The 14,848-nt window shown below is 42.0% G+C and overlaps 1 protein-coding gene across 1 annotated transcript; it reads right to left on the bottom strand.

The window, feature by feature from the left end:
* Positions 1-3,293: 3,293 nt before the first annotated feature.
* On the bottom strand, positions 3,294-5,682 carry GNLY (granulysin). Its single transcript, XM_065927285.1, has 5 exons — positions 5,582-5,682; positions 5,207-5,310; positions 4,643-4,744; positions 3,772-3,940; positions 3,294-3,414 (listed from the first exon to the last, which is right to left on the bottom strand). Exons 1-5 carry the CDS (start codon positions 5,631-5,633, stop codon positions 3,404-3,406), a joined length of 438 nt encoding a protein of 145 aa, XP_065783357.1. The 5' UTR covers positions 5,634-5,682; the 3' UTR covers positions 3,294-3,403.
* Between the last annotated feature and the right edge of the window lie 9,166 nt (positions 5,683-14,848).

Below are 14,848 nucleotides of genomic sequence, written 5' to 3'. Positions count from 1 at the left end.
TGAGGTGGGTCTACATGCAGAAACAGTACAGTCATCTCTAACAGTCATCTTTAAACTGGTCACCAGTGGTCTGACCAGCATCATCTTGATTGTTTTAGGTACAGTTAATCTTCAGTTCTGGGGTTCATTTGTTCCCATTTCTTTGAGGTCAATTCTCAGAATTGTGGCAGCTCACGTCCTGGGTACAGTATGCTCATCATGTTAACTTCTCCACTTGGTGTTTCAGTATTTATAAGACAGCTCACAGGATATGGCTCAGAATATTATCTATGTGCTGTGCTGTGCTGAGGTTAGTCACTTGGTTGTGTCCTACTCTTTGCCACCCCATGAACTGTAGCCCTCCAGGCTCCTCTGACCATGGAATTCTCCAGGCAAGAATACTGGTAGTGGGTTGCCATTCCCATCTACAGGGGATCTTCCTGACCCAGGAATGGAACCCAGGTCTCCTGCATTGCAGGTGGATTCTTTACTGTCTGAACCACCAGGGAAGCCCAAGAATACTGGAGTTGGTAGCCTATCCTTTCTACAGGGGATCTTCCCAACTCAGGAATCAAACTGTGGTCTCCTGCATTGCAGGTGATTCCTTACCATCTGAGCTACTAGGGAAGCCCCAAAATTATCTATAGCCCTTGAGAAGGAACTAAAAGTCCTTGACTATGCTTAATGACTACATTATTATTTAGTCTCCTTTGACTGTTTTCCTATGTTTCAGCATTTCTCACTTCTCTGATTAAACTTATTCTTTGACTAAAGTTTTCCACAGGCAAAAGGCAGGCAGAAGACACGGTGGGGATGGGGCAAGTGCCATATGGTCTTGCTCCATTTCAAGTTCACTTGACAAAGTTAGGCCCCCTGGATAAAGGGAGGAGTGGAATATCAAGTGTTTCCTCAACTCACAAGGAAGGCCTAGAGGTTGCTGCTGCTGCTGCTGCTAAGTCGCTTCAGTCGTGTCCGACTCTTACCTACTCACTATTGCAACAGTCCTCAGATTTGTTCTGGGAACAGAATTCCACAGTGGAAGCTGTGGTGAAAGACATTTGGAAAGAGAGTGATAACTTCCTTGGAGACATAAGGCTAAACTGTAAGCTGGCTAATTTGCTGGAGAGAAAGCAAAGAAAGAAAAACCTGTGAAGAGGCCTCCTTGGGTCAGAAAAAAGTCTCTATCAGTGACCCATAAAGGACTTAGGTTTGATTGGGCTTCATAAAGCAATTTATCCCCTGGGACATTGTTGAAAACAATAGAGCAATCAGTCAGAAATATTGGAGATTCACAACGAGGTGTTTTGAGACAAAGAGAACCCTTCCCAAACTTCTGTCATCACAGGATAGTTGAGGTCATGCTCAAGGCTGTACCCCTTGAGGTGCAACATCTGAGACATCACACTATGAGGGGTGGAGGGACCTCACTAAAATTACCCAATCAGTCACTAAACATGAAAACAAGCAATTCATCTCTAAAAGGCAATAACATACCTGGGGAGGGGAGTGTGACCAGTAGTCATGTTTGCTATAATATATTATCTAAGATAACACAGTCTCCAACAAAAAATTACAAGACATAAAGAAATAGGAGAAAACAGGGAATTTCCTGGGGATCCAGTGGTTAGAACCTAGTCCTTTCACTGTCAGGTTGTAGGTTCAATCCCTGGTCAGGAAACTTAGATCCCACATGCCAAGAGGCAACAAAGCCTGCGTGCTGTGACTAGAGAAACCCCAAAACCCAAACACAATGAAGACCCAGTGCAGCCAAAAATAAATAGGAAATCTGAATAAACTGTAGACTTTAGGAAAAACAAATAAATAAAGATCATGTGGAAATTGATTGCATCAATAGAGAACCCACACACTTATGGCCAATTAATCTACAATGAAGTATGCAAGAATACACAATGAAGAAAAGACAATCTCTTCAACAAGCGGTGCCAGGAAAACTGGACAGCTACATGTAAAAGAATGAACATTTTCATTTTGTCATATATAAGCTTAAATGGATTCAAAACCTAAATGCAAAATCAAATACTATAAAACTCCTAGAGGAAAATGTAGGCCACTCTTTGACAAAACTTGCAACAGTAGTTTTTTGGATCCATCTCTTAGGGTAATGGAAACAAAAGCAAAAATAAACAAATGGGACCTATTAAGCTCTAAATTGTTTGCACAGCAAAAGAAACCATAAAATGCAAAGATAACCTATAGAATGGGAGAAAATATCTGTAACTCATACCAACAGCAAGGGCTGAATTTACAAGACAGAAAAACAGTTTACACAGCTCGATAAAAAAATTGAAACAAAAAACCAAAAATGGGCAGAAGACCTAAGTAGACATTTCTCCAAAGAAGACAGACAGATGGCCAACAGAAACATGAAAAGATGCTCAACATCACTAACTATTAGAGAAATGCAAGTCAAAACTACATTCAGGTAGTTTTGTTGATGGCCATCTGACCTCACTCTGGTCAGAATGACCATCATCAAAAAGTCTACAAGTTATAAATCCTAGAGAGGGTATAGAGAAAAAGGAACCCTCCTACACTGTCAGTGGGAATATAAATTGGTACAACCACTGTGCTGAACAGTAAGAAAGTTACTTAAAAAACTAAAAATAGAGTAACCATATAATCCAGCAGCCCTGCTTCTGAGTATATACCCAGAAAAGACAAAAACTATAATTTGAAAATATAACATGTACCCCAATGTTCAATAGCACTATTTATAATAGCCCACATCTTTATCTATTTATATATATATATGGAGCTTCCTTGGTGGTTTAATTGTTAAAGAATCCGCCTGCAATGCAGGAAACGCAGATGATGTGGGTTTCATCCCTGGGTCGGGAAGATCCCCTGAAGGAGGGAATGACAAGCCACTCCAGTACTCTTGTCTGGAGAATCCCATGGATAGAGGAGCCTGGTGGGCTACAGTCCATAGGGTCGCAAAAAGTCATACAAGTCTGATCAACTGAACAACAACAACAAAACCCTAACCCAAATGGTCTCTTCAGCTGGTCTGAGAGCTCCTGGGGGTATATTTGTGATATACCCCAGGTTCTCGGAGTAACATGCAATGCAATAATTATTTCATGACCATATGTGTGAGAGCGGCTAAGTTGTCTTGTTCACCACTAAATCCATAGCATCTAGAACCACATGTGGACGTACAACATGTTTATTGAATGAACTTATGAGTCAGATGAGCGTGCCCTCTCTTCTGAAACCCAACAAAGGAAAAGAAGCTGAAGCAAAAGTCTTGCATGATATTTTATTCTGAGAGGGAAAGGCAGTGGAAGGAGTTCAGCGAGAGAAACTGGAAAGAAGACTCCTGGATTCAGGAATGAAGTAGCAGGCCGAGGATGCTGGAGTTTCTGTGCTTTTTCCCCAGGGTGGGGTCAGGGGACCCAGGGAATCAGATGAGACCTAGTGTGGAGAGAAGAGACAGGTTGATCAGGGCTCTGATTTCTCCAGTATCTCAGTCTCAGGCCATTTCCTTGGTGTCAACCTCATCTTACGTGATGCTCTCATTCAATCCTCATTTCAACCTCAGAAATAGAAATCATTATCGCCCTTTCACGGGTAAGGAAACTGAAACTCAAAGAGGTTAGGTTACTTGCCCAAGGTCACAGAGCTGAGGAGAAATGGAGACCTGATTTTACTCCAGGATTGTTTTCGGGAGTGTGGGGAAGGGCAGGGGAAGGTTGCCTCAGGCTGTTAGGAGTTTCCCTTTCATGGGAAGGCTGTCAGGGAATGAGTCCCTGCTGTTGCCTCTGCACATACCTGTCTTGCTTTTGCACAGCCTGATGTCAAAACAGATGGCCTGAGGCTTTTTTCCAGCTAAGATGTCCCGAGAGATGACACCCAGAAATTTCTTCATGATATACTTGCACACACTTTTCAGCACCTTCATCTTGCTGCACACCTTGGAGGCCGCCTCGCTGATGGTTTTCTGTAGTGGCAGCGCCAGGGTGGGAAACGGGCCTCAGGTGAGCCTTGCTGGGCGCTGCCTCTCTGCAGGCCCTGGCAGACTTGGGCTCTCAGCGGGTCTGACAGTGGGAGTGCTGGGTCCCAGGAGTTGGTGCCAGGTGTTAGTGGGAGCAGGGACTCGAGAGACAAGGCTCAACCCCCCTCCCCATCCCAAGCCTGGCCAGCAGGGGCTCTGGAAAGGACGATTGACCCTGCCGTGTCTTAGCTCCTCTATACCCGGGCCCTGTCTTCTGGGTGGCGAGTGGTGCCCAGACCCACTTTAAAGGCTCTGCCTATATAGCTTCTGGGTCCAAGGCCAGACTGCGGGCTCCATCTGCTGGGGATGGGGGGTGTGGTGGGTTAGGAGGGGATCCAAGCTTGGAGCCTTGGGCCATTGCTTTTGAAATATCTTCTTCTGACATCTCCCATGGAAGGGGATAAATCTGAGTACCAGAAGGTGAAGGTGGTGATGCTGAGCAAGTTGGGGGAGCCAAGGAGAGGGAGGGAGGGAAAGTGAAACTATGGTTCAGGTGATGATACATCCACTTGCTAAGTATTCACTAAGAGCTTAAGTACATCCCACTTTCCAGGTCATTTAAAAAGCCTACGTAGGGCTTCTCAGCCCTGCCCACTACACTTGGGGGCACCTCTCCACCCACCAGGTTCCACAAGTCTCCCATCTCACCTCATCGGGCTTTTCTCCCACCATTTCCTCCAGGCGTTGTATTATCTTCCGACATTTATCACAGAGAAGGCCCAGCTCCTCTCTTTGGAGCACCAGGTCACTCTATTAGGAAAGGAAGCCCCTTAGGGTGGTCTCTCAGATACCTCAACTTCATAAGGGCACCAGGAAGTGTCCCCTAGGAGCTTTCAAGCCAGCAGGATGACCCATGATCTGTCTGTCCATATTAGGACCTGAGCCAGACTGACTGGCCCCTGCCCATCTCTCTGCCTGCCTTAGAGGGGCTGAGAGGCCCCATGACCTGCCCCCACACCCATAGCACCGTTCTCAGCCCAACATCTGTTCTACCATCAGACAAGGAGGAGGCCTTTGGGGAGGGCCCAGCCACCAGTATAGCCCCCACCCCACAGTCAGGTACCAGTGTGAACAAAACCAGCATCTTCAGCTCCCAGCCCTGCCTCCCCACCCCCTGGCCAGTTCAGTCTCCAGGCCCTCACCCCTGGCGCTGCCCAGGGAGGAGAAGAAGGAGAGGGATGGTGGGTGGGCAGCAGGAAGCCATCCGTGTACCTGGGGATCCTTCGGGGACAGGCCCTGGCACAACTCATCTTCATCGCACAGATGGGCTGTTGCCTGGTCATGGTGCTCAGGGGTCAGACCGGAAAAGGCCAGCCCTGGGGAAGAAACAGCATCAGCAGCCCTCCACAGACAGAGGGAGAGAAGAAGTCACTTCTCCTGGCTGGGGAGAGCCCAGGAGGCAGCTGGGGCCCAGGAGAGGGAGGCGGCCTTGTGAGGGGTCCCAGGGGCCTCCTGCCCTACTCTGCCCTGGGGCTGCTCTGACCCACGCCAGGTGCCCTTGGAGCTCATGCTCGGGTCCATCAAATCTGAGAAAGCAGGGCTGGGAGGAGGAGCCATCTGGATCTATCCCAAGGGGAGCGTCCTCACCTGGGGCGACCAGGAGCACTGAGGCGATGAGCAGGACGGCCCAGGAGGTCATGTTGAGGCTGCTGCCCAGGCTCCCTCCACAGCCTGTTTTATAGAGGCTGGGAACCTGGCAATCTGACGACCAGACAGGGTCCTCTTCCTCTTGTTGGCCACCTCCCATGTCACTGGGTTTACCACAAACACTGGTGCCGGTATGTGGAGAAGTGGGGGGAGGAGTGTACCTCAGAGCTTCCACACACCCCTCGCCACCCCACCATCCAGCACTAGAACTTTCTGAGCTGAGCCGGTGTTGGAGGGCACTGGCCGCCATGACGCCCACCCTGCCCTGATGTGGTAACGGGAGAGGTCCCCACTACCGAGGGGTCGGGTAGGGCCGTTGGCCAGGTGAGCGTCCATGCCCCTCTGCCTTATCTCTTCCTCCCACCCCAGAGGTCTGGGCTGGTGTCGCTACATCATCCTTCTCCTCATATCCCAGGTCTCCTTCCAGCCATTTAAGCCAATGTAGCACTACATGATTCAGATGTAGAACAAGGTGCCCTCAGGGTAGATCTTGACAGCGCCTCCTCCCAGCCCTGCATTCTCGGGCTTCATGGACCCTGATCATGAGCTCCATGGGCACCTCAGATCCCCTAGACCCACACCAGCCTTCTCACCATCATCAAGGAGTCCGGGCCTTTCCCTCAGAGCCAGGTTCAGCCCAGCCTGGCAGTGACCTGTCTGATGGACAGAGAGAGCCAGTGGGAAGGACGGGAGCCCCAGCCAGGGGTCTGGTCCCAACTTCTGGGCCTCTGAATAGTCATCTGAGTCATAAATGACATTGGCCCTCATCTGTAAGAAAAATACAGGCTACCCAGTTAAATTTGAATATTAGATAAAAATTAATTTCTTAGTATCCATATGTCCCAAATATTGCATGGAATATACTTACACTGAAAAGCATTTGTTGTTTACCTGACATTCTAATTAAACTGAGCATCCCATGGTTTGCCTGGCCCCTTGAATCCTTTCTGGTTTATTCCCCCAATCCCAGGGTAGCAGACACACTCACAACTAGCTCATGTCACACACTTACACATAGTTACGGGAACTCAGGGGCATACGCTCTCCAAAGCACTGACAAATTCACACACACTCATAGCCACTCACACTCCCAGATACCCACACACACATACTCACACATTAATTCAAAACCACATACTTTCAAATACTCATAAATTCACACATAAACACACCACCTTTGTTCTTGCCTATTGCGGAAGTCACTGAATGCCACATTAAGGAGCAAGGAATTTAAGCATTTTTAAGCACTTTGGCTCTCTTATTTTTATTGAAATAAATTTTAATTATATAAGCAAGAAGCAATAAGTGAAACCACTTATAAGTTCACCAGACAGATTTACAGGAATATTGACAGATGACAACTAGACTCATAGTGGCCATCATTTTTAAATTTATAGAAATATTGATTCTCTGTGTTGTGTACCAGGAAATTACATAGTGTTGTCGGTCAATTATACTTATAAGATAAGTAAATACTAGAGATGTAATGTATAATATGATAAAGATAATGAACACTGCGGTACATTATAAATGAAAATTGTAAAGAAAGTAAATCCTAACAGCTCTCACTTCAAGGAAAACTTTTTGTCTATTTAATGCTGATTTCCATGAGATGATGGATGTTCACTAAATCCACTGTGATCATTTCATGATGAATGTAAGTCAAATCATTATGTTGTACACCTTAAAACTATACAATGCTGCATGTCTGATATCTCAATACATTGGAACTTAATTATAAAAAATTTATAGAAATACCCATTTATACCTTTAAATGAATATATTTATAAATAAGTATATGCTTATATAAACTTATATATCATAAAAAATGCTTTGGGACAGCTTTTTAAATTTAACAAGATATCATGAACATCATCCCAGTCAATAAATTTAGATTTCCTTCATCATTTCCATTGGTTGCTTCGTATTCTATTTTAGGGATGAACTCTAACTAGAGTCCTCAATTTTGGGACTCATGAAGCTTCCCCTTGCAGAACAGAGGCGGAGAGCCCTTCAATAGCTAGTGCAATAGTCTGGGTGAGTGATACGAATGCCTTCTTCAGACTGGTTGCTTCATAATCGCAAGACGACTACTGTAGCCCCTCCAGGCCCTAGGGCCCCAGCCCAGGTGGAAAAATTAGAAGAGTGAAGCAGGAAAGGGAGGTACTTGTGTATATTTTAAAAAAGCAAATATTTCCCAGAGACCTTCAGCTTGTCTCATCAGTATGTCCCAGCAGGCACCCGCAAGTGTGAAGGGCTATACAGAAGGATGCCTTTGGCTGGACTTCGAACAAAACTGAGATTCTGCCAGGAAGGACTGATGAGAAGTCACGGGAATTAGGTAGGCAACAGCAGTGTCAGCTAGAGAAGGACTTCTTGCTAAGCAGTATTTTGAAGGAAAAATTGATGGGATTTTGTAACTAATCAGATACAAGAGACAGAGGAGACAGGAGGCCAAAGTTTTATAGTATTTGAAGGCTGAGGGGCCAGTGGTGAAGCAGGAAAATTAGGAAATGGAGCTTGTGTGTGAAAGCTGAGTTTGAGGTGTTGCATTTGTGTGGTCTGCTTGAGGGCGGGGTTGCCTCTGCTGTCAGATCCGCCCTTGATTCCTAGAACTGCCCTGAGACCAGATAGTCAGCTAATGGGTTCGCCTCCTATAAGGAAACCAGGACTCTAGAGAAGCCCAGTGAATGCTCCAAGGACACACAGCTCAAACCACATACGTCTGGGGATTTGAACTCAAACTCCAAAATCCAAGTTCGTCCCCACTCCACATTGGCCGTATCTCTAGGTCTCTAGGCCAAGGTTTCTTGCCATCTGGCCGCCAGGTCAGCCGCTGTCCCCGCTCCCCTCCACAGGCCTCCTCTTCCCTAACCACGTGAAGAGACCAGGGTGTATGTGTGGAGACCACATGAGTGAAGGGGGAAAAGCCCAAGAAGGTGACTCATGTCTTTCTTTACCGAATTCATTAAACATATATATCAGTAAATACACACACATACAAATATCTTTGGGGAATTCAGTAAGATCAGATATTCCAACAAATCCTTTTCTGGGGTGCTAAGGGGTATGGACAAGGGGTCCCGGGGTCCTATGTGACAAGAACCTAGCACAAATCCACAAGTCCTATCCGCTTGTGGTCGTGGGGTCCCATGGACAAGCCTGCCTCAAGTCAATCTTCTTCAAGAAATCTCTGATTTCCCCAGTGTCATGAAGATATCCTCTTTTTTCTTCTAGGAGTTTTATAGTTTTCCACATTTAGGTCTGTGATTCATCTCAAATGAGCTGGGTTGAAGTTCTGTTGCTTCAGATCAATTTTTTGAAAAGATTTTTATTTTCCCATTCAATTGTTTTGACATCTGGGTCATTTCTATCAAATGACTGTATAAATGTGGGTCTGTTCATAGGTTCTTTATCACAGCAAGTACTGTTATCAATAATAATAGCAAAACACTCTGACTCTTTTAAATGGGCACAATATTTGAACAGTCACTTCATAAAGGAAGAATAGCCAAAAAATATTTGAAAAAGTGTTAAATACCATAACTCATGAGGGAATTCTATGTTAAAACTACCATGAAATGATGGTATCAAAATGACTATAATTAAAATAACAAGATCTTGCTTACGTGTGGAATCTAAAAAGGAAACAAACAAAAGAAAACAAAAAAACAGAACTCATAGAAACAGAGCCCTTTTCTGGGCGTGGGGCACGATGTGGGAAGAGGGCAAAATAGGTGAGGGTGGTAAAAAAGTACAAGCTTCCAGTTATAAAGCAAGTCCTGGGTGTGTAACACATAGCACAGCGACTATAGTTAATAATACTATATGTATATTTGAAAGCTGCTGAAAGAAATCTTAAAAGTTCTCATCACAACAAAAAAATTATAACGTGGTGATGAATGACAACTAGGCTTCTGGTCGTAGTATTTTTGCAATCTATATTACATCAAACCGTTATGTTGTAAACCTGAAACATATGTCATATGTCAATTACATCTCAAATTTTAAAAAATGAATAATAATATCCATTGTGCAAGGATGTACTGAGATATTAAAAATCATATTAAATATTTGTCATATGTGGGGGGAGAAAAAGACAAACAATACTAAGTGTTAATAAGGATGTGGAGCAACAGGTACTTCAAAAAAGTTATCGGTGAGAATATAAAACGAACTTTTTAAATGTAGATTGACAGTGTTTCATAGAGTTAAGGCTACACATGCCCTATAACCTCTACATGTCTACCCACGCTAATGAAAACATATGCACATACAAAGATTATTACAAAAGTTGTTCACAGAAACATGACCCAGCACCTACACTCCTAGATAAATATTCCAAAAAACTGAAAACAGAGATTCAAAGAGACACTTGTTCATCAATGTTCATCAAAACATTATTCAAAATAGTCAAAAGTGCGAATGACCCAAGTGTCCATCGACAGATGAATGGATCAACAAAATATGGTATATATATATATATAATGGAATATGATTCAACCATGAAAAGGAATAAAGTTCTGATACAGGTAACAACATGGATGAACCTTGAAAGAATTAAGCTAAATGAAATAAGCCAGATACAAAACAATACATATGATACCACTTACATGAAATATCTATAAAAAGCAAATTTGTAGGGATAGAAATTAGATGAAGGATTAACAGGGGCTGAGGGGAGGGGAAAAGAGGGAACTATTGCTATTGGTTACTGAGTTTCTATTTAAGGTCATAAAAATAAATTTTGGAAATAGTGATATTTGCAGAATATTTAATTAGCGTCACTGAATTGTACATTTTGAAATGGCTACAATGGCAAGTTTGTGTTATATGTATTTTACCACCACCACAACAACAAAAATAATAAAGAGATAATGCTCTTAGAAACTTTCCCACAAAAGCCAAACATCAGAAATAACCCAAATGCAATTTAGAAAGATGGTAACGATAACCTTATATGCAAAAAAGAAAAAGAGACACAGAAGTACAGAACAGACTTTTGAACTCTGTGGGAGAAGGTGAGGGTGGGATGTTTCAAAAGAACAGTATGTATATTATCTATGGTGAAACAGATCACCAGCCCAGGTGAGATGCATGAGATAAGTGCTCAGGCCTGGTGCACTGGGAGGACCCAGAGGAGTCGGGTGGAGAGGGAGGTGGGAGGGGGGATCGGGATGGGGAATACGTGTAACTCTATGGCTGATTCATGTCAATGTATGACAAAACCCACTGAATTGTTGTGAAGTAATTAGCCTCCAACTAATAAAAAAATAAAAAAGAAAAAAAAGAAAAAAAAAGAAATAACCCAAATGCCCACCAACAGGTAAATGGATAGATAAATAAAGTTTAGCCATACAATGCAACACTACTTGGTGATAAAAAGAAATAAATTACTAATATATGCAACAAAATAGATGAATGCCAAACACTGAGCAAAAAGATGCCAAACACAAAAAAAAACTACACTCTGCATGATCCCATTGATATGAAATTCTAGAACAGGCAAAATTCACATATGGTGAAAAACAGCAGAAAAATGATAGGAGGTGAGAAGAGGGTGTGGGGGTTTTGGGGAAAGTACACAAAGGGACTCTCTCAGGTGATGAAAATGTTTTCCATCCTGACTGGGGTGTGAATTTCATGGGTACATGCATCTATCAAATCTCATCACTCTCTACACTTAAGATTTATGCATTTCACTATATGTAATCATGTCTCAACAAAAAGATTATCTAAAAATGCTTAAGTTACAATCTCATGGTTCCTAATGAACATTAGGGATTCCCTGGTGACTCAGTAGTAAAGAATTGGCCTGCCAGTGCAGGAAATGCAGATTCAATCCCTGGTTCGGGAAGATTCCCTGGAGAAGAAAATGGCAACTCACTCCTATATTCTTGCCTGGGAAATCCCAGGGATAGAGGAAACTGGTGGGCTACAGTCCATGGGGTCTCAAAAGAGTTGGACACAACTTGGCAACTAAACAACAATGAACGTTATCAAAATGTATTGTATCAGTACCAAAAGTATTGTATCAGTTTACACTGCCGTTACCTACAAGTTTGCTGTCCTTTCACCAGCATTAGATGTTATCGTAGTCTTTAATCTGCAACTGTAATGAGTAGAAATAGTAAGTACATTTAATCTCCACTTATGACTGCAAATTGTTTAATATTTTCCCAAATATTTCTTTACTGTTAAATGCATTTGGGGAGGAGGACTTTCCTAGTGGTCCAGTGGTTAAGAATCCACCTCACAATGCAAGGAATGTGGGTTCGATCCCTGGTCAGGGAACTGGGATTGCACAAACCACTGAGCAGCTAAGCCCTCCCAAACACAACTAGAGAGTCCCTGCACAACAACAAAAGATCTCACATGATACAATGAAGTTCCTGCAACTGAGACCAGAGGCAGCCAAATAAATAAATATCTACATATTTTTTTTAGCTTTTTATTTGGGGGAGTTCTCTTTCTTATTTTGATTTTTGTCCCTTGCCCATTATCTATTAGACTCTTTTTTTTTTTCAATTTCTAAGGATTCTTTTTTTTTTTTTAGTTCTACCAGTTTATTGCTTTATGTAATAAGTATATTAATGGTATGATTAAACTACTCCACTTGGGGGAGGAGAGAGGATTAAAAAAGGCAAGAGTAAACATTAAAAAAATAATACAAAACAAAATACTCCAAATGCTTTGTCACTTCATAGCTTACCTTTAAATATTGGTGACATTTTTCTTTTGGTTAGAAATGTTTCATTTTCTATAGTCAAACATATCTTTTCTTTATGACATGTTTTTTCAGTTTAGAAAGTTGTCATTACTGCTTTTTATCTAAAAAAAATTTTTTTTTCAAATTTTGCTCTTACCTAGTTTTTTAATGTGCTATTCTAATTCTCTGGAACTTTATTTTAGTAAGATATGGGGAAATCAAATTTTATTCTTTACAAAATGATATATTCAGTTAATTTAAATTGTTGATGGTATATTTTCCCTGCTCTCTACTGATTTGAATTTATTCTTTTATAATATATCAAGTTACCTTCAATAACATCAAATTCTGGGCTATCTCTTCTGTCCCACTGGTCTGAATATTGAGTGTTCTATTTAACACCACATGGTTTAACTACTGCAACTTTCTTTTTCAGATTTTTATTTAATATTACTTTACTTTAAAAGTATACTTCAAAAAACAAGAAAAAGTATCTTTAAAATATTTTTAAAACTTTAGTACCTTATTTTCCAAAAGTATGTATAAAGTATATTTTGTGTGTGTGTGTGTGTGTGTGTGTGTGCGCGCGCACACACACACACACACACACACACAGTTGTGTTGAACTCAGCGACCCCATGGCCGTAGCCTGCCAGGCTCCTCTCTCCATGGAATTTCCCAGGCAAGAATACTGGAGTGGGTTGCCATTTCCTCTTGCAAGGGATATTCCTGACCCAGGGATCAAACCCAAGTCTCTTGAATCTCCTACACTGGCAGGCGGATTCTTTGCCACTGTGTTAATACTAAATACTAAAGACAACAATCTAGAAAAATTTTTAACTAATAAACTATCACAATGAAATTCTCATACCAAATTTTGCTAGAACTAAAAATTAATATAGAAAAAATTCATCTCTTTACAGTCACTTTTCCAGCCATGAGCATACTATGACTTTCAGTTTTTCTGTCTTTACACCTCTCAAAAAAGTTATAGGAAGAACTCGGACTCAGGGGCACTGAGCTCCATCGAGTGGCTGGAGATGGTGACTGCAGAGCACGACCCCCACCCCCACCCCCACATCCCCGCGGCCACAGTAGGGACCTTCTGAGGAAGGTGCAGCTTAGAGGCCCTGCGCTCCACAGTCCCACACTTGGCACATGGCTCTGAACTTGCTCAAGGGGCATTTTCGTATAACGAAATGAAATGGTAGAAAAAAAAAGAGATCATTAGAGGCAGTAAAACTGAAATAAATAGGAAGATCATCAGCCCGCTGGAGAAAGTAGGTGGTGTAAAACAGAGTGAAGCAAGGTTTTATATTTCAGCAGGCCACCTGAAATTTAACTAACATATGACTGCTCTACAAAACAAAAACAAAGAAACAAAAACCCTGCTCTTTCTTTAGAGAGCTCTATTCAGTTCCAGTTACATGAAATAAATCAGCCCCTTGAGGTTAAAAGCAGCCCCTGTCTGCTTTTCTTGATTATACTTGGAAAAATATTAAATAGCCTCACACTTGGAATAAGAAGGAAAAAAATACCCACCATTATTGTATGGAGTATTTTGCTTTTCACTGGTCTTCATGAATCTTTTTCTTCTGTAAACATTTCTGTTGTATTGTATTTCAGGAATTTAGTACTTTAAGGCATTAGAGTTACTGAGTACTATGTCTGCCTATTTATCCAAATTATTTCCCCGACTTACGGCTTTTTGCAGTCATGAATTCTCCAGTTTTCCTTTAAAAATTTTTTTTAAAATTTATTTATTCATGAATATATTTACATGGCTGTGCCAGATCTTAGCTGCAGCATGTGAACTCTTAGTTGTGGCATGCAGAATCTTTAGCTGCAGCAAGTGGGATCTAATTCCCTGACTAGGGATTGAATCCCAGCCCCCAGCATTGGGAGAATGGGGTTTTAGCCACTGGACCATCATGGAAGTCTCTCCAATTTTCCTGATAGCATGTATAGATTATTACCCAAATTTCTCTAAAGTCATCAAGTTTCTGTTTATGTCAACACTTTGTTTTATTTTTATCTACAGTATTTTAATTTGAATTTCTGTCCTTGCTTATGTTTTGAGAGCTCTGACTATCTACTAAAACCTGAAGACACAGTGTGTTTAGTCTTATCAATGTTCTTTTGATTTCAGCCTTCAGGGCTACTGCCTGTCATTTTCCATGGTGATGATTTTATTTACGATGTAACCTCTGGTCAGAAGTCATTATCTTTGTATAGGCTATTTAGGGTAACTTCCCATATAAATGAGACTATCTTCTCTTCCCTTTTTATTCCATTCCAATTATAATGAGAGCTCTAAAAAATACTTTTGTCCAAGCTCATTATCTGTTTTCTTGGTACCTGGTAACCATCAGTGCTACTTCAAATAGTCAATCTTTTACTGAAAGTACAGTCTCTACCATATTTGAAGAGGAACATTCTTTGGTTCTACTTTGTCAATAGTTTCCTCACTGCTACAGTGGATTGGTTTAATTGTCACA

The sequence above is a fragment of the Muntiacus reevesi genome, chromosome 3, assembly GCF_963930625.1.
Source record: "Muntiacus reevesi chromosome 3, mMunRee1.1, whole genome shotgun sequence".
NCBI classification, from domain to species: Eukaryota; Metazoa; Chordata; class Mammalia; order Artiodactyla; family Cervidae; genus Muntiacus; species Muntiacus reevesi.
The sequence above is the reverse complement of the archived record's forward strand: the minus strand, read 5'-3'. Positions and strand labels throughout refer to the sequence as shown.